General features: G+C 43.0%; 1 protein-coding gene across 2 annotated transcripts; it reads left to right on the forward strand.

The window, feature by feature from the left end:
- The first annotated feature begins 687 nt into the window (after positions 1–687).
- Positions 688–7,403, forward strand: DMRT2 (doublesex and mab-3 related transcription factor 2). 2 transcript variants are annotated; one of them, XM_063081041.1, is made up of 5 exons: positions 688–1,070; positions 1,807–2,366; positions 3,862–3,964; positions 5,728–5,808; positions 6,193–6,260. In XM_063081041.1, exons 2-4 carry the CDS (start codon positions 1,851–1,853, stop codon positions 5,781–5,783), a joined length of 675 nt encoding a protein of 224 aa, XP_062937111.1. In that variant the 5' UTR covers positions 688–1,070; positions 1,807–1,850; the 3' UTR covers positions 5,784–5,808; positions 6,193–6,260. The 2 variants fall into 2 exon arrangements, with proteins under 2 accessions (XP_062937111.1, XP_062937110.1); XM_063081040.1 differs by lacking the exon at positions 5,728–5,808 and having other exon boundaries at positions 6,193–7,403.
- The last annotated feature ends 15,214 nt before the right edge of the window (positions 7,404–22,617 follow it).

Here is a 22,617-nt window from a genome sequence, read left to right on the forward strand (position 1 = left end):
TTCTCCCTCAAATTAAGTGCAATAGCAATTGACATAGCAGAAAAACGAAAGTGACGTAGTGGATTTGGCCACCTGCCTCCCGGGCTCCGTGTCAACGAGGAACTGCTTTGCACTTGGAGACTGAGTGGCGCTAGCCACAAAAATGTCTACGGGTCATTTGTGAGCTAACTGGGCGCTATGGTACAAGGTGACCACTGATTTACTCATGCAGAAGGTAGAAGGGTGCCTATGTGAGCTCCATCATTTCCGCGCCCAACTTTGGGTTAATGGATTGAGTCGCAGAAATAGTGGTGATGCTGGTAACGTGGAGACCAAGGCTGGCCTTTCTGATCTCTGCCTCGTTATTATCTTCTTTTATGGACAACACGATTCCTAAGAGTGTGTGTCTCCTTGTTTCCTAGTCCGCGAGGTAAACGGCGACTTCTCCCCCGCAGGCGTCATCCCACTTCGGGTTCAGCTTCTGCACTGGCGATCTCGCTGCAGCGAAGGTCCCGCGGGCGGACTCCGGCGGAGCGCAGCAGGGAGGAGCGCTTCGGCCGCGGGGAGGCGGAGGGTGCCCGGTCAGCGTGCCTCGGCCAATCAGCGTGCACACCGCCTGACAACCGGCCAATCAGAGCACGCGGAGCTCGGGAGCCAGAGCGGATAATACTAGGAAGGGGAGCGGAGGCAGGAGACGGCCGCGAGCGGCGCTGTGCAGAACGCGGCTGCGTGCGCCCGCCCGGGCGGCCCGACCTTTCCGGCCCAGCTTGGGTCAAAGGAAGCCAAAAGCGGCTTCAGGGAGGAGAAGCGCCCGGGGCTGCAGAGGACCGGATCAGAACATTGCAGAGTCCGGGATGCGCGGGGCGAGGTCGCTGAGGACTTGAGTCACCTTCTCCCCCGTTTCCCTTCCATCCCCCTTCGACCCCTCCTTCCCCGTCTCGGGAGATCCGGGCCTCCAGCTGTCACCCCCGATTTCGTGACCGAGCGCAGCGACCCCGATTTCTGTTTGCATGCACAGCGGCCGCCCGAGAGCCAGACCCCAAAGCGGGATATCTCTCGACTCGGCCGCTAGCCCGGGCCTCAAAGTCTTGGTGAGTGCTGTGACGCTGCTCTGGGGGTCGGGGACGGCGAGGGCGTGAACCTTTCTGTTTTACTTGAATGCCTTGCCTTAAAGATGTCAACCAAGCGATGCACACAGCGTCCGCGCGGCCCAGCCTCGTGCAGCCCAAGCACTGTTAATGTGGGCGGGCATCTGCAGCTGGTGCCCAGTGTCCCCATAGGGCTATCAGCTGGTTACTTTGAGGGAGAGGAGGACGGGATGACCTGTTCCAACCCAGGGAGGGTCCTTTTGGTGGTGCAGGCGGATGAGAGGCATTTGGGAAGCCTGGTGTGGTATTTTACTGGGCCTGAAGGGCCCCTTGTAATCAAAAGGAAACCAGTTCTTCCATCGACATTTTTATATTCATCCTGGCCGTGCTAGTTGGGTGTGGGGAAGACAGACAAGTGGCCTAGGCCGGCCTCGTTGGACACACCTCTGTGTGCGTGCGATCAGTGAGTTACCCCGGGACTTGTCTGGAAAGCCTGTGACGGCCAGAGAGGGCTGCGGTTAAAGGTCAGGTGCCCACGGAGCGCTCAGAAATAATCACATGAAACCCTTGTTGGGTTGTGGATCCCCGGGGACCCTAGAGATACAAGAAAGGCACGTGCCGCCTGGACGTGAGGGAAGTGTAGGGGCTGGAGGCGGGCACACCAGGCGCTCTGGGCCTGAGGCTCAGGGACGGTTCCTGACGGCGGCCGGGGGGTCTTCGGGTCTTTGTGTCTCCGCAGAGTGCGGGCCGCTGAGCTCAGGCCCGAGCGAGGCAGCGCGCGCCATGGCCGACCGGCAGGCGGGCGCGGCGACCGGAGACTGGGAGATCGACGTGGAGAGCCTGGAGCTGGAGGGGGACGTCTGCGCGGCGCCGCCGCCCACGCCGCCCGGGCCCAGCCCGCCGCAGGCCGACGGGGAGGGCGAGGACGACGAGGACGACGACGAGGAGGACGAGGACGCGGAGGAAGAGGGCGACGGCGAGGAGGCGGGCGCGTCCCCGGGGGTGCCGGGCGGGCCGGAGCAGCGGCGGGGAACGCTGCGGAGGCCGCCGCCTGCGCCTCAGTCTTCGGCGGCGGCCGCAGGGCCCCCGGAGCGCGGCGGCGGCGGCGCGGAGCCCCGCAAGCTGAGCCGCACGCCCAAGTGCGCGCGCTGCCGCAACCACGGCGTGGTGTCCTGCCTCAAGGGCCACAAGCGCTTCTGCCGCTGGCGCGACTGCCAGTGCGCCAACTGCCTGCTGGTGGTGGAGCGGCAGCGCGTCATGGCCGCCCAGGTGGCGCTCCGGAGGCAGCAGGCCACCGAGGTGCGTACCCACCGGACTGGGGCGCTCGCCTTGCCGGGGCGTCCCGGGCCGCCGCGATGGGGATCGGGGGGCTGGAGGGGACCGCACTGCTGTACACACTCCCAGGCCGGGAGCCTCGCCGCACCTGGGACTTTCTCGGAAGGGTGGCGGGGACGCTTCTCTGTCCAAGCTGGCCTGCAGGGTCGGCAGGGAGGAGACTGTAGGCATCGCTGGGGAACTTGGCAGAGAAGTTTTCTTATTAAAAAGCAGGCAGAGAGGCCTCGAAAGTGGCTAGGCCCAGCTGGGACACGATGAGCAAGTCATTTTGTTTTTAATGTTTCCAAGTTTATTTCGACTGTCTTGGGGGTGGAGGATCGAAAGTGCTGGAGCCAGTGCAAGGGGTCCAGCACTGGGCTCACCACTGCGTAACTAGTGCTGATCGCGAGAAGGATCACGGGCGCGCGGTGCGCCGAGTGTCCCCGCGGTCCCGGGGCCGTTTGGGGTAGGCAAAGCACGCTGCCCGTTTACTGAGGGGCCAACAAGTGCGTGGGAAGTTAGGGGCCGCAGACCAAGGTCATGCAGCCCGAAGCTACTGCCCTCGCGAAATACCGAGTAGCCCGTGGAGGTGTAGCTCTGCTGGCTCCAGCTGTGAGGAGAGCCAGGGTTTTCTTTACGAGAGAGCCTCTTGAACCTCCGTGTTTGTTTTCTGTGCGTTCCTGCACGTGGAGAGCTCAGAGCCAGCGAGGCTTCCCGGGGCCCCCTCCCAGACTTAGGGCAAGGGAGGAGTTTTGATTTTACTCCTTGGCGAGTGAATCACCATACTTACCAAAGGCTCCAAGGTGACCCTGGTCCTGGGCTCGGCCTCCCGCGTCCGGAGTGGGTCACCGCGGGCCCGGCTGGGTTGGAAGAGTCCGGAATCCCACCGACGTGGCTGTGACGGCGGGGCTTCCCTTGTCCTGCGTTTCCAGAGACCACCAAGAGTTCCGTTCGTCTTCATGTGCCCCAGTTGTTTAGTGAACAATCTGGAGTCTGTAGCCAAACCCGGGAGACCCTCATAAGGTTCCCTCATTCCTCAGCACCCCTTTGCGCCCTCCCTACCGCGGGGACAAACCCTCCCCGCATCACTTACGGGGGGCGCCCGGGACCCAGCCCTAGGCCCTGGCCGTCTCTCGGGCCAGGCTCCTCCTGTCTCCCCGACTATGGATTTCATCTCCCTCTGGTACGTCTCCCACCCCGCTCCCATTGGCGAAGGTATTCAGGGCGAGTCTGGGGTGGGTCTTTGTTGGCGAAGGCCGGGGACCCTGCTCACCAGTTGCAGGCTTCGGACAGAGCCTTCGGTCCATCGCTCTGGGATTAAAGCGTGCTGATATTCATTCCTTTGGAATCATTTTTTCACACGGGACGGGAAAATAAATACAGTCAGACCGGGGGGAGTTTCTAGGCGATCTGCTGACTTCTCCCGTTTCTCTCACATTTTCTTCCAGGGCGTTATTGACTATGTTTCTTATGTTTATAGGACAAGAAAGGGCTCTCCGGGAAACAGAATCATTTCGAGCGCAAAGCCGTGTACCAGAGGCAAGTAAGGGCGCCCAGTTTGCTGGCCAAAAGCATTTTAGAAGGTAAAGCATCGCAAAATTATCCTTTAGCTTTTTAAACCGAGTGGAGTGACTTTCAGCATTCAGGCACATGGCGTGTTTGTTAACCTGTGAAGGAGCTCTCTGAGAGGAAGGTGTTTTTTATTAGAAAGTTTTGCTCTAGGAAGGAAACCACCACCGGCAAAAACGAATCTCACATACTTGCCAAGGTTTTTGTCATCATTAGTTTAAGAATCCTAATAATTTTGTCGTCTGCTTAATAGTTAATGGGTTAGCATGAAGTGTATGTGAAGTTTGTCCCAGTGTGAGGGATACAGAAGATACACTGCCAAGTGACCTGGAGCAGATGTCCTGGAAGGAAAGAAAGAAATTAAACAACAACAACAACAACAACAACAACAACCCCCCCAAACAACCCCTCTCCCCCCACCCCAAAAACCCCAAAACAAAAAAAGCCACTTGGCTTAGTTGTAGCAGGAACTAAATGGACAGAGTAAGTCAGGTGAGGAGTTTAACAGCTCCTCATGACCAGTGAAGCCCTCTAGTCTGTGGGTTCAATCTCGGATTGCACTCTTTCTCATTGTATTATTTTTCTCCCTGGATTATCTAGGTAATTGCAGTTATTTTACACTTCATGTTACCATTTTTGACAGCCAAGGTTGTAGGATCTGGAAAAGGTTTTGAGTGTTGCATTTGAAAGTGTGAAGTCTCTCTGTCTCTCCCTTTCTCTCTCCTCCTCCATTTGTTCACTTTCTGTAAAGCCTGGGGATACGTTAATTTGTCTTTGAAGATTACTGATTTTTAAAGCATCTCTATTTGGATATGGAATTTATTTATTGATCTGTCAAACAGTACATAGATTATCTTTCACCATTTTCTTTAAATTTCCTTTAAATTTAAATAAAGGAAAGTTTATATTTGCTTTAATCACTGCCAATTCATGAAATTCAGGTTAAAAAGTAGATTTTTTTTTAAAAAAAGTAGACATTTGAGTTCTGTTTTTTCTTCTGAATACAGTTAGTTCTAGACAGGTTTTAAAGTTCGCTCATGTCTCACCCTGTGTTGTATACTTCTGCCCTTAGAGTGGTTTCTCATGAATTAAAAGTGAATTTGGTTACAAACTGGGTAAATAGATTTAACCATATGGACCACATTGATAAATTGAAGTTGTGCCAAGGCAACTTCAGAAGTGTGAGGACTAAGCAGAATAGTAAATTTAAGTAAATAACTTCCTGGCACAAACTTACCATAGAAATGGAAACATTAATTTTCAAATTTTATTTTATTTGCAAATGAGTACGATGGGTTTGTCATTATGTAAACACAAATATCACAATGGATCCTTTAAACAAATTTGATAGAGGTGAGTACTTGGGCATGATGACATGCTCAAAGTGCAAGTATATGCCGCCAGTTCTATTTATGTTACACTGATCTTTGCTTTTAACTTTGTCCCTATTCATGAAATGTGGGAAGACTTAATCTGTTTTCTGACGATTGCTTTCTCAATCACTTTGGTATCTGGCTAACATGATTAGCGCTTGGAAAAAATGTTTTATACCAGTTATTTTCAAATAGCAGAAATAACACCTCCCCTGCCCTCTTTTTTTTTTTTTGTCTGTACTGGTAGTCAGGGTAAGGAGCCTGGTTAAATTGCTAACTGCAGAGTGTGTTTGACTAGTTAACAGCTCTTTTCAATTTTCTATGCTTCTCTGTTTTCTTAAGTCTTTTTTCTTTTTCTACTCACTAATCTCCTTTAACTTTCTTTCTTTCTCTTTTTTTCCTAGTTCTCCTTGGATTATTCTACAACTGTAACAATGGGTACATAATGAGCCATCTTTAGAAAATAAAAGTGACATCAGCTCTAGGTATAGATATCTTTTTTATAATGAAAAAAGATGACATGGATAGAAATAAAACATTGGTTGAAGGATGAGCGACCTTGTTTCTTAATGTTTAGAGTTTGAGAAGAATATTAAAATTTTTGTCAATAAAGTACACCTTTCAAAGCAAACACGCCAACAAACCTATAACAACAAAAGCAACAACAAAAAGTTGCAATATGAATATCCTTCCCCCAAAGGGAACTATTTAAAATTGAACCTTTTGCTTTGTGTGTAAAGTTATTAGTGATATATACCTGTGAATAATTTTGTTCTGCTGATTTGTAGTATTTCTGTTGCCTTCTGGATTTCCATATATTTTTTCTCTATATGTTAATTTTTTTCACATGCAATGTTTGTTTATTTTAGGCTATCGCCCCATTCCAACAGAGACTTATGTAGGAGGGACCTTACCTCTGCCTCCCCCAGTTAGTGACAGGATGAGGAAAAGAAGGGCCTTTGCTGATAAAGAGTTGGAGAACATTATGCTGGAGAGAGAATATAAAGAGAGGGAAATGTTGGAAACTTCCCAAGCTGCCTTGTTCCTGCCCAACCACCTGGTTCATGGACCTGAATACAACTCCTACAAAAGTGCCTACAGCCCCACCCCAGTAGAAGCACCAAGCAAAGACTTCTGCAATTTTTTGCCCACCTGCCTTGATCTAACCATGCAGTATTCAGGGTCTGGGAATATGGAACTGATTTCTTCCAATGTTAGTGTGGCCACAACTTACAGACAGTATCCCTTGTCCTCGAGACTTTTAGTTTGGCCCAAGTGTGGCCCCATTAGTGACACTCTCCTCTACCAGCAATGCCTGCTAAATGCCACCACTTCAGTTCAAGCCCTGAAACCTGGGGCCAGCTGGGACTTGAAGGGAACACGAGTCCAGGACGGACTCAGTGCGGAACATGACATGATGTCTCCGAAATTGGAAGGCTCCCTGGTGCTGCCTCACACTCCTGAGGTCCAGACCTCCAGAAGTGACCTTCAGGGTCACCAGGCTGTCCCCGAGAGGTCTGCATTCTCCCCACCCCGACGGAATTTCTCTCCGATTGTTGACACGGACTCCTTGGCAGCTCAAGGGCACGTCTTAACCAAGATCAGCAAAGAAAACATGAGGCACCCTCTGCCACTTAGACATAATCCATTCCATGCATTATTCCAGCAAACACTTAATGACAAATCAGGTCCTGAGTTGAAAACACCATTTGTCAAAGAGACCTTTGAAGAAACCTCTAAGAAACACAGAGAGTGTTTAGTCAAGGAGAACCAGAAGTACACTTTTACAATAGATAGATGCGCGAAAGACCTTTTCGTAGCCAAACAAGTTGGAACAAAACTGTCGGTGAATGAACCGCTGTCATTTTCTGTTGAGTCTATTCTTAAGAGGCCTTCTTCTGCCATCACTCACGTTTCTCAGTGAAAGCTGCTTAAATGGAAAGCTGGACTTTCTGCAGTCTCAGAGGGTTCTTGCCATTTGCTGATATTATGTTAAAGTTAAGTTGTTTGTGTACAGAATTTTCTAATGTAAATGATGATTTCTAAAAATTCTACATATTCATATGCATGTACTTCTCTTTGTCCCATAAATATATTTAAACGTAAAGATGGAAATTGCTTATTGTGCAAATTGTAAGGTTCTTTGCTTTATGCAGCATTTCAAAAAGCAATAAACTTGACACTGTCTTCTAAAAGACCCAGTGTTTGCTAAAGCAAATAGCTGTCTCTGTCTAGATGAAAAAGCTAATGTCTATTAAATATCTTCTTTATTTTTCTATAATTTTGTGTATTTTCAAGCACTTTCAATGGTCACTGAGGGCCCAGGAAAGCCCTTATAATGCTTTAGTTTTGCATTGTGGAGGGCATGTACATTTAGCTGTTCAAAACCAAGGAAAAAAATAGCTTTAAGGAGAATATAGGGCTGTTTGCATGTTTATAGAATCTTAATTTCATGTGATTGGACAGAGTTGAACTAATTTGAAGGGAAATCAAGTGTAATATCTCATTTATATGATGATGTGGATTTTGGAATGGTTTTTTTTTTTTTAACTCCCTGGGTCCCTCTCAGTTTCTTTCTCTAAAGGGATGCATATGGGGAGGCTCAAGCCTTCTTTCTAAGAATGGAGTATTCCTTTGAATATTTTTAGCTCCTTCGAACATTCTACGATTTTTGGTTGGTAGGGGCACAAAGCAGGTTCCCTTGTAAGGTCAGTTCAGTCCAGGAGGGTGCCCAAGCCCCCTCTCAGCTCCTGTGTTAGTCCCCGGTTTCCTAAAGACTGGTGAAAGCAGGCGTTGAAACACAGGCCCAGTCATAGCTCTCAGCTGGTCCCCGAGTATCAGCTTTATGCCTCCCATGTTTGCACCAGTGTCAAAGGCTTTAGTGTAGCTCACTTCTGAGATAAGAACATTTACTATTCAAATTGCTTCAACTGACAGTTGCTGAAGCCTGCAGATGTTTATCACAGCATGAGGGTGGCTTCTTGATTCTTGTACCTTTTCTCCCCCCCTTTTAAGTTCCTTGTTACCCTCTTCTTTTGCTCAAGACAGTGTTAAGTGTTTTTCCATATGATTGATAAAATGAGACTAAAACATTTATGAGAGCATTAAATTCACCCCTTAAGACTTCACCTCTGGGCCCCAAATCAAGTTCTACGATGTCATGGTCATCCCAATACAGAAAATCAAGAACCGAATATCTCGCCTTTAATGCTGCCATGGAGTGAGGTTTTACTTACTATTCTACTCATCTGTGGAATGAGAACTCTAGGTGGGCATGTGGAATGTGCCAAGTGATTCAGCAGTTTAAAGAGTTTCTTTCTTGCTCTTTAAAACATTTAAGATTATTTAAAAATGATTTTGCTACTGATGAGCTCATGTAAACCCCTTGGGGTTCTCTGAATTGTTGCATAAAATTAGCATTGGTTTCAAAAATAACAAGCCAAACCTTAGGTTGATTTTCAGTATGTACTTGTAAAGTAATACTTGTCTCTGTTGAGTCAAATTTACTTATTTTTACTGTTGCTAAAGCCAGAGCAAATGGAAGTTTGCCAGAGGGAAAGAAAATGAAAGCAGGCAGGCAGTCCAATAACTGTTAAAGATTATCATTAAGTGAAAAAAAATGTTTTCCAGCCAAGTATGCCCTGGTGTCAGAGACAGAATCCAACTCCAGTTTTCCCTCCCAATCATTTCCATTTTATCTATACGGTCACTAATTTTTGTCTTCTTATCAGACATGTATTCTGTCAAGTATTAAATGTCAACTTAGTATTGAATCAAACGGCTTTAGCAGTAATAAGAGAGAATATGTCAGAATTAAACTACATAAAAGAATCCCAGTGAGAAAGCTTTCTTAATCCAAACATGGATTTTCTCTTTTTCACTCCATTTTCACAGTTTGAATACTTTTATTTGTTAAATTTTTTCCATTTTGTATTCAATGAACATATTGGGACGTATTTTCTGTCTCCTCTCTACATCATTTAAATCCTATTAAGTGAATCCAGTTGGCTGTAAATATTAGTGGTTTTTCTCACATTACCAGTGACCAGAATTTTATTGTTCTCAAACATTTATGAGGCTCAGTACTTTCCCTGGCAAATTTATTGGTATACCATGCATTCGTTCTGCTGTAATGATGAGTTCTTGGAATTTCAAACCTACCAAGTCTACCGTTGGTCACTTAATAAGAGCTTTGTGCTTGACTCTTTGATTTTTAAAATCATTTCACTTCCATGAAAGCTACTATGTAGAGTCTTCAAAGAGCATTGTCATTGACATATTAAATCAAACTTGCAGTTCAATTTAAGCACTTTTCTTTGTTAAAGGCAATGGATGGATTTGGTTTTAATCATTTTTGAGAATGTGAAGGATAGTAAACATGGACCTTTTCCTCATTTTAACTCACGATACAATAATATAGCTTTAATGACATGTTTTTCCTTCCATCTCAACTGATACAAGTGTTATTTTTTGCCCAATTTGCAGTTTTCAAAAGTTTACAACAGTGCATCTCAAACTTTAATGGACAATTGAATCACCTGGGAATCTGTCTAAAATTCAGATTCTGATTCCATGTGTCTGGGTGGCCTGAGATTCTGCATTACTAACAAACTCCTGGAAGCTGATGCTGCTGGTTTTCAGACCATACTTTTGAGTAGCAAATGTTTACAATATTTCTGCTATTTTAATGTACATTTAATGCAATCTGTTGTGGATTTTGGGTTCTAATGCAATATTAATAATATTGTTAGCATGAATAATTTCATATACATGAGTAATTAAAAAAAAAAAACCTTTCATTTCCCTTTCTCCTAACCCTTTGGTGGCAGAAGTAGGACAAGACCTAGGCAAAGTCATATGTACAGTAGGCCAGGTTTGCTTCTGTCATTTTTTCCCTAAACCTAAAAGTTCTTTTAATTTGGTTAAAAATATATTTTTAATTGTGGAAAGACGCACATAAAATTTACCATGTTAACCCATTTTTAAGTATTCAGCTCAGTGGTATTAAGTTCATTCACATTGATGTGCAGCCGTCACTGCTATCAGATGAGATAGGGCGCGTTCAGGGTGGTATGGCTGTAGACAAGCTGTCACTACTGTCCATCCACATAACTCTTTCATCTTGCAAAACTGAAACTCCGTCCCAGTCAACAGTAACTCCTTCCCTTCATAGCCCCTGGCAACCACCATTCTATTCTCTGTCTGTGAATTTGTCTACTCTAAGTACTTCATATAGGTAGAATCATATAGTATTTGTCTTTTGTGACTGGCTTATTTCACTTAGCATAAGGTCCTCTAGGTTCATCTATGTTGTAGCATGTGTCAGAATTTCCCTCCCTTTTTAAGGCTGAATAATATTCTACTATATGTATGTATACATACATATACACATACCACATTTATCTGGTCATGTGTCAATAGGCACTTGAGTTGCTTCCCACCTTTGGCTATTGTGAATAAAGCTGCTATGAACATGGATGTGCAAGTGTCTCTTTGAAACCCTACTTTCAACTCCTTTGGGTGTATATGCCCCCTTTTTTCCACCCAGTCCTCATTGCTAATTTTACCTGCTTCTTGTCTTTAGGAACCAAGTCGTCTCAAGTATACATCTCTCCCATACTACCCTCATCTACCTCCCTCCCCCATCCCCCCAGCATGTGGACCATTTCCACTCAACACTGCTATTGCCAGAGAGACTCCAGTGTCAGTTATGCACCTTCTAATATGATTTTGATCATGTTATCAGATCATCTGCCCTTGAAAGCTTAATTTCAATTACGTAGTGAAAGACTGTAACTTATATTTAAAAACTTTCCAAAATTCTTTCTGCAAAGTTTCAGAAGTGCTACAGAGCAAAGAAATGGCTGAAGGTCAAGATGAAGAAATAAGGAGAAGCCATCCACAATTTCCACAGAATAATAAATGCATCACTTAGTGTCAAGGCTGAGTTTTGAATTGGCACTAGAATTCTTACTGGCCCACCAGATTTTATTAATTTTGGGTTAATTTTCTTTGTTCCTATTCTAGGTCTATAAGCTTAGGCTGATTTCCATAGTTAGGAATGTCCAATTTGTAGGCTGTTCTTGAGATGGCTGGACCCTGCATTTTATAAACTTGGGCTTGAGGTGCCCACTTACATTAATTTTAATGGTTATACCAAGCTTTTATTATGCTCTACCCCACTGGTTCTTTTGGTTTTTAACTTGTTCTGTCTAAATACATTTAAGGCATACTGAACATACTGACTTGAAAATATTTTGGCATCTGATGTAATGGTAAATGTGTAATAATAATGATTAACATGTGTTTAGAAGCTGCCAATTTAAAGAACACATTCACATTTATTATTTCTTATATTCCTCATATAAATTCTATAGAAATTTGATGAATGACCATATCAAGAGTTAAATCTGCACATCAGTCTGTGTATACACGAATTAGGAGATTTTTCCACTATACAGTATGACTTGATATGGCCTAATCTGTCTCTAAACTTTTGTTTGTAAATGTTAAGTGTATCTAATGCTTATATGTAATACAAGAGTACTTCAAAAAGTTCGTGGAAAGATTAATATTATCTTTCAATTCTATTTTTCCATGAACTTTTTGAAGTACCCTCATATGTGATACATTATATAAGTATAATTTTACTTGTGTGACTACATATATCCCTATGTAGAAATATTTGCATATGCATTCCACCTTCATTAAGTTACACACACATGCACAAACACACACACATCTCATGGGATTGGGAGACCAACTGAGATACAGAATGAGAAAGACAACCTACTGGGGAAGAGCAGTTGACTGACAGCTCCAGCTGTCACGCCTTTGGGTCCACTGGGGCATTCACGCCAAGGCCACACTTTCTCTGAGATGCTTCCAGTATATGACTGAGTAGAGCAATGTTACTAGAAAGGAACAATTTCTTCCCTGTCATGTGACTCCTCTGACAGGCATTGTTGGCAGGGAAACTCCCTCCCATCCAAATATATCGTTATAGATGTTTGATGAGCCTAAAAACTAGCATCTCCAATTTATGCCTGGGGTTCTGAACCAATCGAGAAATAAGGCAAAAGGATTGGCATTTGGAGATTAGAATATTCTTGCCAACCTCTATTACTGATTATGATTACATTGGAGAAGGTGACACATCCAGGAGCAAGGGACTTCCTAATACTAAACTCCAGAATTACATAGATTACCTATCTAGAAACAGAAAGCACTGGCCCACTACTCCTCCCCTGCACGTAGGGAGCGATTGAGTCTGTGTTCTCTGCACAGGTAAGTTACTCTCCTTTGATTTAGCATATATTTTGTTATTTTCTTTGCTTTGAATTGAGATCAATCCAAAGACCACGTATATTTGGATTTGATGACTGTGATCAGAGTTTAAGTCATTGCTGACAACCCAAGCTGGAGGACAGGGAATGGTGTGATTGCTTCATATGTGCTAACTAGACTGAAGATTATGTGCATTTTTAATTTTTTTAGAACAGAAAAGAAAACTGGAGAAATGACTTCATTTACCCCAGATGGAACTAGGATATTCAGTATAGCATGCTGGCAAGCATAGGAGTATCATTTTACTGATGAGTACATCATTTGATGTAATTAAGTAGCATGGCCCAAGGGGATGTAATGCTTCTGTCAGTCACCACTAAATTATTTACATGGAATGTCATCATAAAAAGTTCCCATAAGAAGGTATCCGAGATGTTATAAAGCTGTGAAGCCAGACTAATATTATTTCCTCTTTTGACAGAGTTACTATAGATATATCAGGGGAACGCCATAGGCAAGCTATGTCTCAGCGCAGCAAGGCAATTAGCAAAGTCTTTCATGATATGGAATTTTAGGATGGGTAATAGGGAAGTCAGAAGGATTTGTAGCTGTTTGGACTTGAAAAAACATTGAGTAGTAAATCAATATCAATTTTGAGGAAGGTTTTTAGCCTCATGGGCCATGTGTCCTCTTGTTTTGGACCGTATTCTGTCTAGCAAATGAAATATAAAAGGAGTACTTGTTAAATCTGTAGATAACGTTAAGTTGGGAGGTCTGGCCACTATTGTTGATGGTAGAATTGGGCTAGACTAGGAACTATAGATCAAATGGCAAATCTAATATTTGAATTTTAAAAACAACTGTCATCCAGTTGTGAAACTATGTATTAACAGGGAGTTAATTTGATATTTACGTTAGTCTGGGAGTCACAGGGGACCACAAAACTCGGAAGGAACTAAGAATGAGTCATGACTATAACACATTGCTAATACAAACTTTGATTCCATTAATAGAGCCTCCAGATCAAGGGCAATGATAACTACAATACATTTCCCCCCTGTCAGATCAAATCTGAGAATTTGTCCCCAGTTCTGAGCATTGCATTTTTAATGGGGATGTTGCTGGACTCGGCAATAAGGATGCCTAACTATAAGCAGTTAAGGGCATTGGAGATGTGGCCTGAAGAAGGGATATCTTAAGGGAAAGGGCTTGATTTGTGTCTTCGTATGTTTGAAATGTTGTCATTTTGAAGAGGGCATTAAGGTCTCTTGGGAGTCTTGAGAAGAAATAATCAGGGATAAGAGGAGGATGTTACAGGGTGTCAGATACAGGGCAATAAAAGGAAGACCATATTCCAGTTTGGTTTGTCCATAAACAGAATGGTCTGCCTTGTGAAAGAATGCATTTGGAGGTCTTTTGTTCCACAAAGAAGAAAACCTTGCACTGAGCGTGAGATTGAATTAGTAGGCAGAGACTGCTTCATTTATCTTCATATCCCAGGTTCTCGCACACAACCAGTGTCAAGAAGTGTTTGCTGAAGGAGGAGAACCTTCTTCAACGCTGATAACTCCTGATTTTATGACTGATTACTGTGGGAAAGATTAGGTGAAGTATTTTTTCCCTCCCAGCCAAACTCTTTAGAAAATCACACCACCAGTTTGTTCTTTTTATTTTTAATTTTTACTTAAAAAATTATATTTAAGGTGTACAAGATTATGTTTTGATGTATTAATACATAGTGAAATGGTTACTACCATCAAGCAAATTAACATGTCCATTATCTTACATAGATCTCATTTATATGTGGCATCTAAAAAAAAGAGAAAAAGTCAAAGATATAGAAACAGAGTGTAACAATGTTTACCAGGGGAGGAGGTATAGTTGCATTTATGTAGGGTGAATAAGTCTAAAGATCTAATGTACAGTGTAAGGACTATAGTTAATAGTACAAGGGGTCTTCAAAATGTTCGTGAAATAATTTGCATTATCTTTCAATTCCATTTTTCCACGAACTTTTTGAAGTTGCCTCGTATTGCATTGTACACTAAAAGTTTGCTAAAAGAGTAGACTTTAGGTGCTCTTACCACAAAATTTGTTCTTTTAATTTAAAAGATGGCCAAAGAAACAACCCACTTAAGGCCTTAAATCAGACATCACTGTGAATAAGAACATTGCACCTTTGTTGTGTATAATCTCAAGTCGAGTAATAAAATTCCCATAAGTGTCTAGATGGACGACCGCCCTAACTTTGTTGATTTTTCCCATTGTGATGTTGTTTGAAGTTTAGCGGCGTGAAAGAACCTATTATATAAGCAATTGATTTGCTTTTGAATAAAATTAATTTTATACATGAATTCTTGGGATTAGTTAGATTAAGATTATTATCCATATTATAATAAATACTGAATTCTGAAAATGGTTTCTCCTTTTTTAGTCACTTTAATGACTTAATATTCAATTTTATTAAAAATTATGTTTAATATGATTAAAAAACCCAAAATAAATTTAATTGAGATTATTAACTTAGGTAATGTCTGAGTCTATTCAAACACAGTGAAATGAGCTGCAGTTCTTGCAGTTGTTTAGATAAACCTGTAAATATTTATTCTTTAGGTTTGAGTTACTGTTTTCATTTAATTCAACAAACATTTATTAGCACCTCCTATGGGCTGGGCAGTGTTAAAAACTGTGAGAGGTAGCAATAACTAAGATATGAACTTCACAAATTTATATTCTGGAAGGTGAATGTGGATTAAATTCATTATTTTTTTCTCCATATACTTTGTGAATATAGGCAGGCCTTCTGCTTCCCAAATTCCTCTATCTCCTGCTTGGAGACAGTCCACAGTTATTTCCTGTCATTTCAGGCATGGTATTTTTTGAATGTGACTCAGCTGTCTTTTACTCTCCCTCCATGTTTTACTGTGATCAGAACTTTCTAAATGAAACTTGTAGATTCAGAAGTTCTCTGCAGAAAAGTAGTGGGTTTAGTCGCAGTTGCCCAACTTTGCTATAAAACCCAAGGTTGGTGACCAGGGCCATGAAATCAACAAAGGACCATCATTCGTAAACCCACACACTAAAGCAGCTAGGGACCCAGTGTGATCCATAAGCCAGAAAGCACCTAAGCGCTTGCTATTGATGGTGGTTTTTCTTGAAACATTTGCAAAATCTCAGTGAAAAACAACCACAAAAATCCCAGCACTGTCTTCTGAGATAATGCGTCTGAAGACTCAGGTGGAGACTAAAGCAGAGAGCAGGTAGCTGGGTGGTAGAGCTGTGTGGCTGATTGTTAATGGAATTCAGTTCCATTTAATGACCATTTACTGAGAACCCTCTATGTGCCAGATATATGATCATAACTGGGCCTACGTGTTATCTTAAGTTAGTTTTTAAAAATAAGGGTTTCTTTTAAGGAGAGAGAAGGAAATAAGATAGGATTCTCAGCACTTAGCAGGCCTCTTAAATACTGGAACATAGTCTGGGCACTAAAAGGTGGCTCAGCCCAGGTCTAGGAACCTACTTCCTTGGCAGCTAAATGCTTGACATAGGAAGAGTACCAGAAACTGCTGGCTGCCTCTTCAGTATCCACTCTCCTCTTCTATAGTAACAGAGCCCTGGTTTTATTTGGACTGGCAATGTGCCCAGCTAAAGGGCTGCATTTCCCAGCCTAGTTTGCATCTAGGTGTGGTCATTGAGATGCAGGTGGACAGCCGTGGGTGGGACTTCAGGAAATCTCTAAAGGTGACTGAAACAACAGGAGGCGTACCTTTTGATTTTTTTCTCTTTGTCTTCTTTCTTCCTGGAATTTGGTCCTCTTTTAGCATCTATGACCTTGAGGTTAGCAGCCATGTTCAAGAGATGCTGGAGCAGAGAAATCAAAGCAGCCTGGATGTCTGTTCACTTTGAGGATCTGCCATACCAGCCCTGGATTGCTCTTTTCTGTTCATTCATATTTTATAGGAGAGAATAACTGTTTATGTGCATAAGCCATTGTCATTGGGTCTCAGTTACAAACAGCTGAATGTAATTCTTCCTGATAAGGGAGAACTCAATTTTGATAAAACATCTATTGACTGTATCTGCTTTTCTCATGGTTCCCACAGACTCCTCTCTATTTTCCTTCCCCTTGTAGCTTCTTTTCACTTTTTTCTCTGTGTGCATCTTTTGGCTTCTGTCTCTACCTCCTACTGTCTCCTCATACTGCAAGTCCTTCATTCAAACCTAAGAGTAGGACCTGATGAGTTCAGTTAATTCCTATTGTCTTCTTTGGGTCAAGCCTTACAGATAAGGTACCTGCATTTGTTCTGTGTGGGGAGTCACGTGTTATAAGCCACAACAATCTCCCATATGAAACCCCTTAGTGGAGATCTAGATGTAGTGAGTTTTTGGAATATAATGAATTTCCCTCCCAAATTAGTTTCAAAGATGAATAAGACATGGTCCCTGCATTGTACGAGCCTATGAAGGAGGAAGATCGATCTGCTTAAGATTTTTCGTAAAATCCATTTCCAGCTATAAGTCAGATAATCATTATCATCATCATCATCATCAAAATTATAATAATCATTAGTTAACATTTATAGTGCCCTTCATTTTTTATCTGAAATTTTGCACATCCCATTTAATTTAATCCACACACAATTTCACTTGTGAAGTAGGTATAACTGTTATCCTCGGTTTACATATGAGGACACCAGCTTACAGAAGTGAAGCAACTTGCCCAGTATCATACATCTGTGAAGTGATTGAGTAGAATCAAGAGGTCGATAGAGTAGAATCAAGAATCCCAGGTCACTGGAATTTCAGAGTTCATACTCTTAAGCAGTGTCCTCCAACATCTCCCAGAAATGAAAAATGCCTCATTTTCACAGTAAGAGGAAGCACACTGCATTGAGAGGTGAGTCTGAGTTCTGGTTCAATGCTTTCTTCCTCTGTGAAATGAGAGGAGCTTGTGAACGGGCATTAAGGACTTGGCTGTTGGAAGGCCTGGGTCTGAATCCCGATGGCACACATACTTGTCACGTGGGAGGAAGACCCAGCAGAAGCAATGAGTTGTGGTTTTTCTGGGCAGTCTGTTCAGCCTGGGCTCCCTCTGTAGCATGAATCCCCTGGAAAGAGACTCTTTAAAAAAGCCACTTCACATAGAATAAAGTGAAGTTGTCCAGGGGGACATGGGAGGCATCAACCAGAGGGTGTGATTTAGGAAGCTTACCCTGCTGCTGAAAAGCCTACAAAAGAAACAGGCATGGTTCATAGTGACTAAGTCATCGTTAGTCTATCTTTTATCTGGCATTTCCCCTGCCTTCCCCACCCTCTTAAATGAACAACACTCTTAATGTAAATCTGTTCCTCAGAGTAATTCCAGGAGGCAGCATGGCAAAAACTAGACTGCATATGAGCTTGGAGCTAAATTCATCCTGGATTTAAAACTCAGCTCTTCCTTGGCAAATCATCTCACCTCTTTGAGCTTCCTTTTTTATTTTAATTTTTTAAAAAATTTGTACAATGGAGAAATTAACAGTACAGAGAATTATTTTGAGGTTTAAATGAGATAATGTATATAAAGTGCCTGGTCCATAATTAAGTTCGTCTCTCACCTTTGACGCATGGCCTTCCCTAGAAGATGGTTCCTTCTCACTGAGAGCCGGTATCCTCACAACCTACAAAGAGGATTGAATGGTTTTAAGGACTAATCATCATTAAAGTGGGAAAATTCAGCCTCAAGATTCTGCAGAACTTCAGACTGTGCCATTTAATTTTTACATATTATAATAAATATAAAATTATTATAAAAGCTAACTACATGTAGGTGGAAATATACTATAATAAAAATTAGCCATTTTGTACTCGGTTGTAATGCGGTCCTCTTTTCTAGATTTTAAATGATTTAAAAAAATAGATGAAGAATGCACATGGTATAAGACTACAAAGTACACACAATGCAAAGTAAGTCTCCCTCTTCCTGTCCTCCAGTCCCCTCTCCAGAGGCAACCACTGCTGCCAATCCCTTTTATCACCCTCCAAGGATGGTCTATGGATGCACAAGCATATTTAGCCTTCTCTTTTTACATGAATTGGAAGATAGTATGTGCACAGTTCTGCATCTTGCTTTTTTCACATTGTAGCTTATCTTGAAGAGCATTCCATGCCAGTTCATACAGAGCTGCTTTAATGTTGACTCAGACTGTTGGACTCTTTGCCTTGGACAGATTTTTAGGGATGACCTAGTACTGCCTTTCATTATGCAGATAAGGACACTGTGGTCCACAGAGGGGCTGTGAATTGCTCAAGGTTTCAGGTCCCTTGTTTTTCATTCCCATGAGCTTTCATGTCACCATGCTGTGCATGCATGCAGGTGTGTGCTCATGCACATGTGAGTTAGTTAATACTTATTTAGTGCTTATTATGTACCAAGTCTCATTTAGAAGTCATAACAAGAGATATAGATACAAATGAAGAAAGTGAGGCTTGAGCAGTTAAGTACTTTGCCCAAGGTTTCTTGTTCTCTCTGACTCCAAAACCCCTGTCCTTATGTACTGCACTCTACTTCCCTTCTCCTAGGAGGGGACAGGATTGGCAGAGTGGGGATGAAGGATGAAAAACGGGGTAAAGTGGGCAGGTGTCAAGTAAACTTAAAGTACTTACAGTAAAACAAGTGGCTTTGTTGGCTGTCCTGTTGGAAAAGCACATCATGGTGTATTGGGAGGGGCGAGGGTAGCTGCAAAGATGGGCATCTGGGGCTGTGGGTCAAAGTTGTCTGCAGATGTGGTGAGAAGGTTTTGGCTTGGTGATGCAGGGCTGTCATGGAGGTGTCCTCAGTGTGACACTGCTAACTGGCTCTGCTTCCATAAGGACCAAACTTGCTAGCCAGCTTGGCTGGCCTCCCATTTCTTCCTCTGAAGCCATGGAACATGCCACCCAGTTTCATTATGGCTTCACGGCTTGTTGCAAAACCTTCCCCCTTTCTCCAGAAAAGCATTCCACTCATCTGACCCTGGAGGACAAGGTCGTCTGAGTCATCTTCACTGTGTGGCAGCCCTGATCTGAGGAAAACTTCATTGCATTTCTCATCTATATTTATAGGGTGGGCTGGTTGTTTTTAATTTACTGCCACTGATGTCTTGCCTCTTGAACAGAAGACATCATCAAGCAACTTTGTAAATCAGATGGTGACTGGTGGCCTTTCTCTGGAAGAGCATTTGAGAATTAGAACAAGCATGAGGCTGCCCGAGGCCATCAGGGGCTGCCACGGCCTGGGCAAAAAGTGAGCCTTGTCGTGGCCAAGGGCATCTCTTCTCCTTTGCCTTTCATGACCCTATGGTCTTGCTGTTTTCCTCCTGGCTCTCTTTAGCAGTGGTTATATCTTGGCATGGTCCCTGTCTCTTATGACTTGTGCATTATGGAGGGGTGGGCTTCCCTGCAGGTATTCTGGAGGCAGAGGGAAGGACCTCTATTGATTTGCCTCAATGCTTCTTTTCATTTCTTGTAACAAACACAGAGAAGAGCTGAGGCAGGCTCCCAAGAAGGGGGCTAGTTACCCTAGGGCATGTCTTGGGACAGGCAGAGTTCCCCCTGCCAAACCCATATGATTTGGGGAAGCACTGAGAAGGTACACTCATCCTCAAGTTTTCCTTTTCCCCTGACAAATTTCTGAACTTCAATTTCCAGTTTTGGGACAAAGAAAGTATCCCCAGGAGGAGTGATACTTGGGTCTTTCTGCCACATCTGTGTTATTCCAGACAGCATTTTGTACTGGACACAATACTTTAAAGGGGACACTGGCCAATTGAGCATAATCAGGAAAGAAGTATGGCTGTGGAAAGACCTAGAAATCGTGTTGCTACACAGCAAGAACATAACAGTCTCCTCATATCCGAGGACTTTCTCTGAAGCAAAATTAGCCTTTCCCTCTGTAGTGTCACAGAAGGGAATTCACAGGGGCGAGAAGAAGTTCCAGGGAAACTTAGTTTTAGGAAGATCTTGCTGACCTCTCCAGTATCCACATGTGGAATGGATGGGCCCATCTAGTGAGTTGACGGGGTGCATGCTGGGCTGGGCTTCCTTCTCTGGGAGGGAGTCAGTCCTTAAACCTTGTCAATCATCAGAATTGCTTAAGAAGCCTTTCAAAACTCATCTTCCTGGGGCTCACTGCTGGAGATTCTGATGCAGTAGATAAGGGATCTGGGACAAAATAGTTCTGAAAAGACTCCCCCATGATTCTGATAAGTCTCTGACTCACTCATGTCTTAGACTACAGTGAACGAAGGTAGTGAGGTAGGGTACTGACTGAGGGTGAGGGAAGGAGGCTGAGAGCCAGGACACCTGGGCGGTTGGAGATGATGCCACCAACATGAGGAAAGAGGTGCTGTCCCTAATACTGGTCTTGGTTCTTCCTCTGAGCCGCCTCAGCATTGCAGCTCAGGACACATGATTTCCTCAAGGGGAAGGGGAGAATTGGATTCCTTATGGAAAAATTCAAGAACTAAGATAAGCTGGTAGCAGCCCAAAGTGTCCCTTGTTGTACTGCATGCCACGTCCAGGCTAGTCCTCATGTTACAGTGATGATGCTATTCCCTATTTCGATGGGCAATTCTTCCTTACGATGTTATATGCATCGCATATAGGCTCATACAATGTTAAAACCAGAACGGACCTTATATGTGTCACGTGGTTCAAACCTTACTCTCAGGGTCACAAACCTGATTAATAACAGAGTTAGAGTTAAAACCCAAGTTTTCCGTTTTCCAAACTGGTTTCTTTTCAGCTTGATGATATTAGGAGATATTTGCATATTATAGCAACATCTGATTGTCCAAAGTAAGTCACGGCCAAGTCCAAAGTCATGGGGTGAAGATAATCCTCCAATGGAGGTGGGAAAGCAGAGGAAGGAGGAAGTAGATATCTGGAAAACGATGATCTAATCTACCACCAGTGCATAAGGACAATCAATGTAAGATGTCTAATGTTTAGAGTTAAGCTGCTTCTTGTTCTATACCCTATGCTTAATGACCCACTCCATCTTCATTATTCCCAGGTCTTTAAAATAAATAGATACATAATCAGCCTGTATTAGTAGTGCTTAGGCTGGAATGAAAAGAGGGAGTAGTTTTCCATCCTTTGTTCACATGGATTTAAATGAGTCAAGAACAATGATGTACAGCCAAAAATCTGCAGAAAAGCAGATGGAGTTGGCAAGTATAACCTTCCCTCTACCCCTTACTCTCCCTGAAATCCTTAGGTTAGAGGTGTGCAGACTTTAAGGTATTTAAAGTCACGAGGTATTTGTGTTTATAATGCAGATTCTAGGATGCTGCTCCCCAAGATTCAGGTTCAGCAAGTCTGGAAAGGGCCTAGGAATGTGCATTTGAACAAGTAACTTTGACGATTCTGATATAGATGCATGCAGACCACATTCTGAGAAGATGAGACCACAAATGAGGGCTAGGAATGTGAACCAGTTTATTTGCTAATAAGTGTGAATGCTGGAGGACTTAGGGGACATTCTGGCAGTAGACACTTGGGTTCAAGAAAAATATATTCTGAATTAGGAGTCCTAATTAGAGAAGTCAGGTTGAAAGTATTCTGATGAAACTCCATGAGGAGCTTTTCAAAGCAATGGTACCATTTATTAGGAATAACATGAGCAAAATATAATGTTTCACCAGTTAATATTATGATTAATATTCAACATGTAATCTACCTGCATACAAAATTCTATTTGCTTTCCCAGGAGAAATACGAGTATTAGTACAAAACTGAGGTATATAACACACTAATACCTTATAAAATGCAGAATGATCCTGAAATAAAAAATATCATAACATAACACAATTGGCTATTTGTTTCGTACCTGTGGTCAGACCACTATATCAAAGAAATGTCAGCAAATCAGAAAATATATATTGAGAATCTACTATGTAGAAAACATTAGACTAGATACTATGGAACCTAGAGAGAAGTGTACACATGGATACAAAGAGGCATGCATAAGATGCTTATTGCAG

The sequence above is a fragment of the Cynocephalus volans genome, chromosome 16, assembly GCF_027409185.1.
Source record: "Cynocephalus volans isolate mCynVol1 chromosome 16, mCynVol1.pri, whole genome shotgun sequence".
In the NCBI taxonomy this organism is placed as follows: domain Eukaryota; kingdom Metazoa; phylum Chordata; class Mammalia; order Dermoptera; family Cynocephalidae; genus Cynocephalus; species Cynocephalus volans.

Excerpts from the sequence above, each read along its gene's own strand:
- DMRT2 (XM_063081040.1), top strand. The coding sequence starts at position 1,851 with ATGGCCGACCGGCAGGCGGGCGCGGCGACCGGAGACTGGGAGATCGAC. Across the intron at positions 2,367-3,861 it reads GGAGGCAGCAGGCCACCGAG|GACAAGAAAGGGCTCTCCGG; the intron begins GTGCGTACCCAC and ends TTATGTTTATAG. Across the intron at positions 3,965-6,192 it reads GGCCAAAAGCATTTTAGAAG|GCTATCGCCCCATTCCAACA; the intron begins GTAAAGCATCGC and ends TGTTTATTTTAG.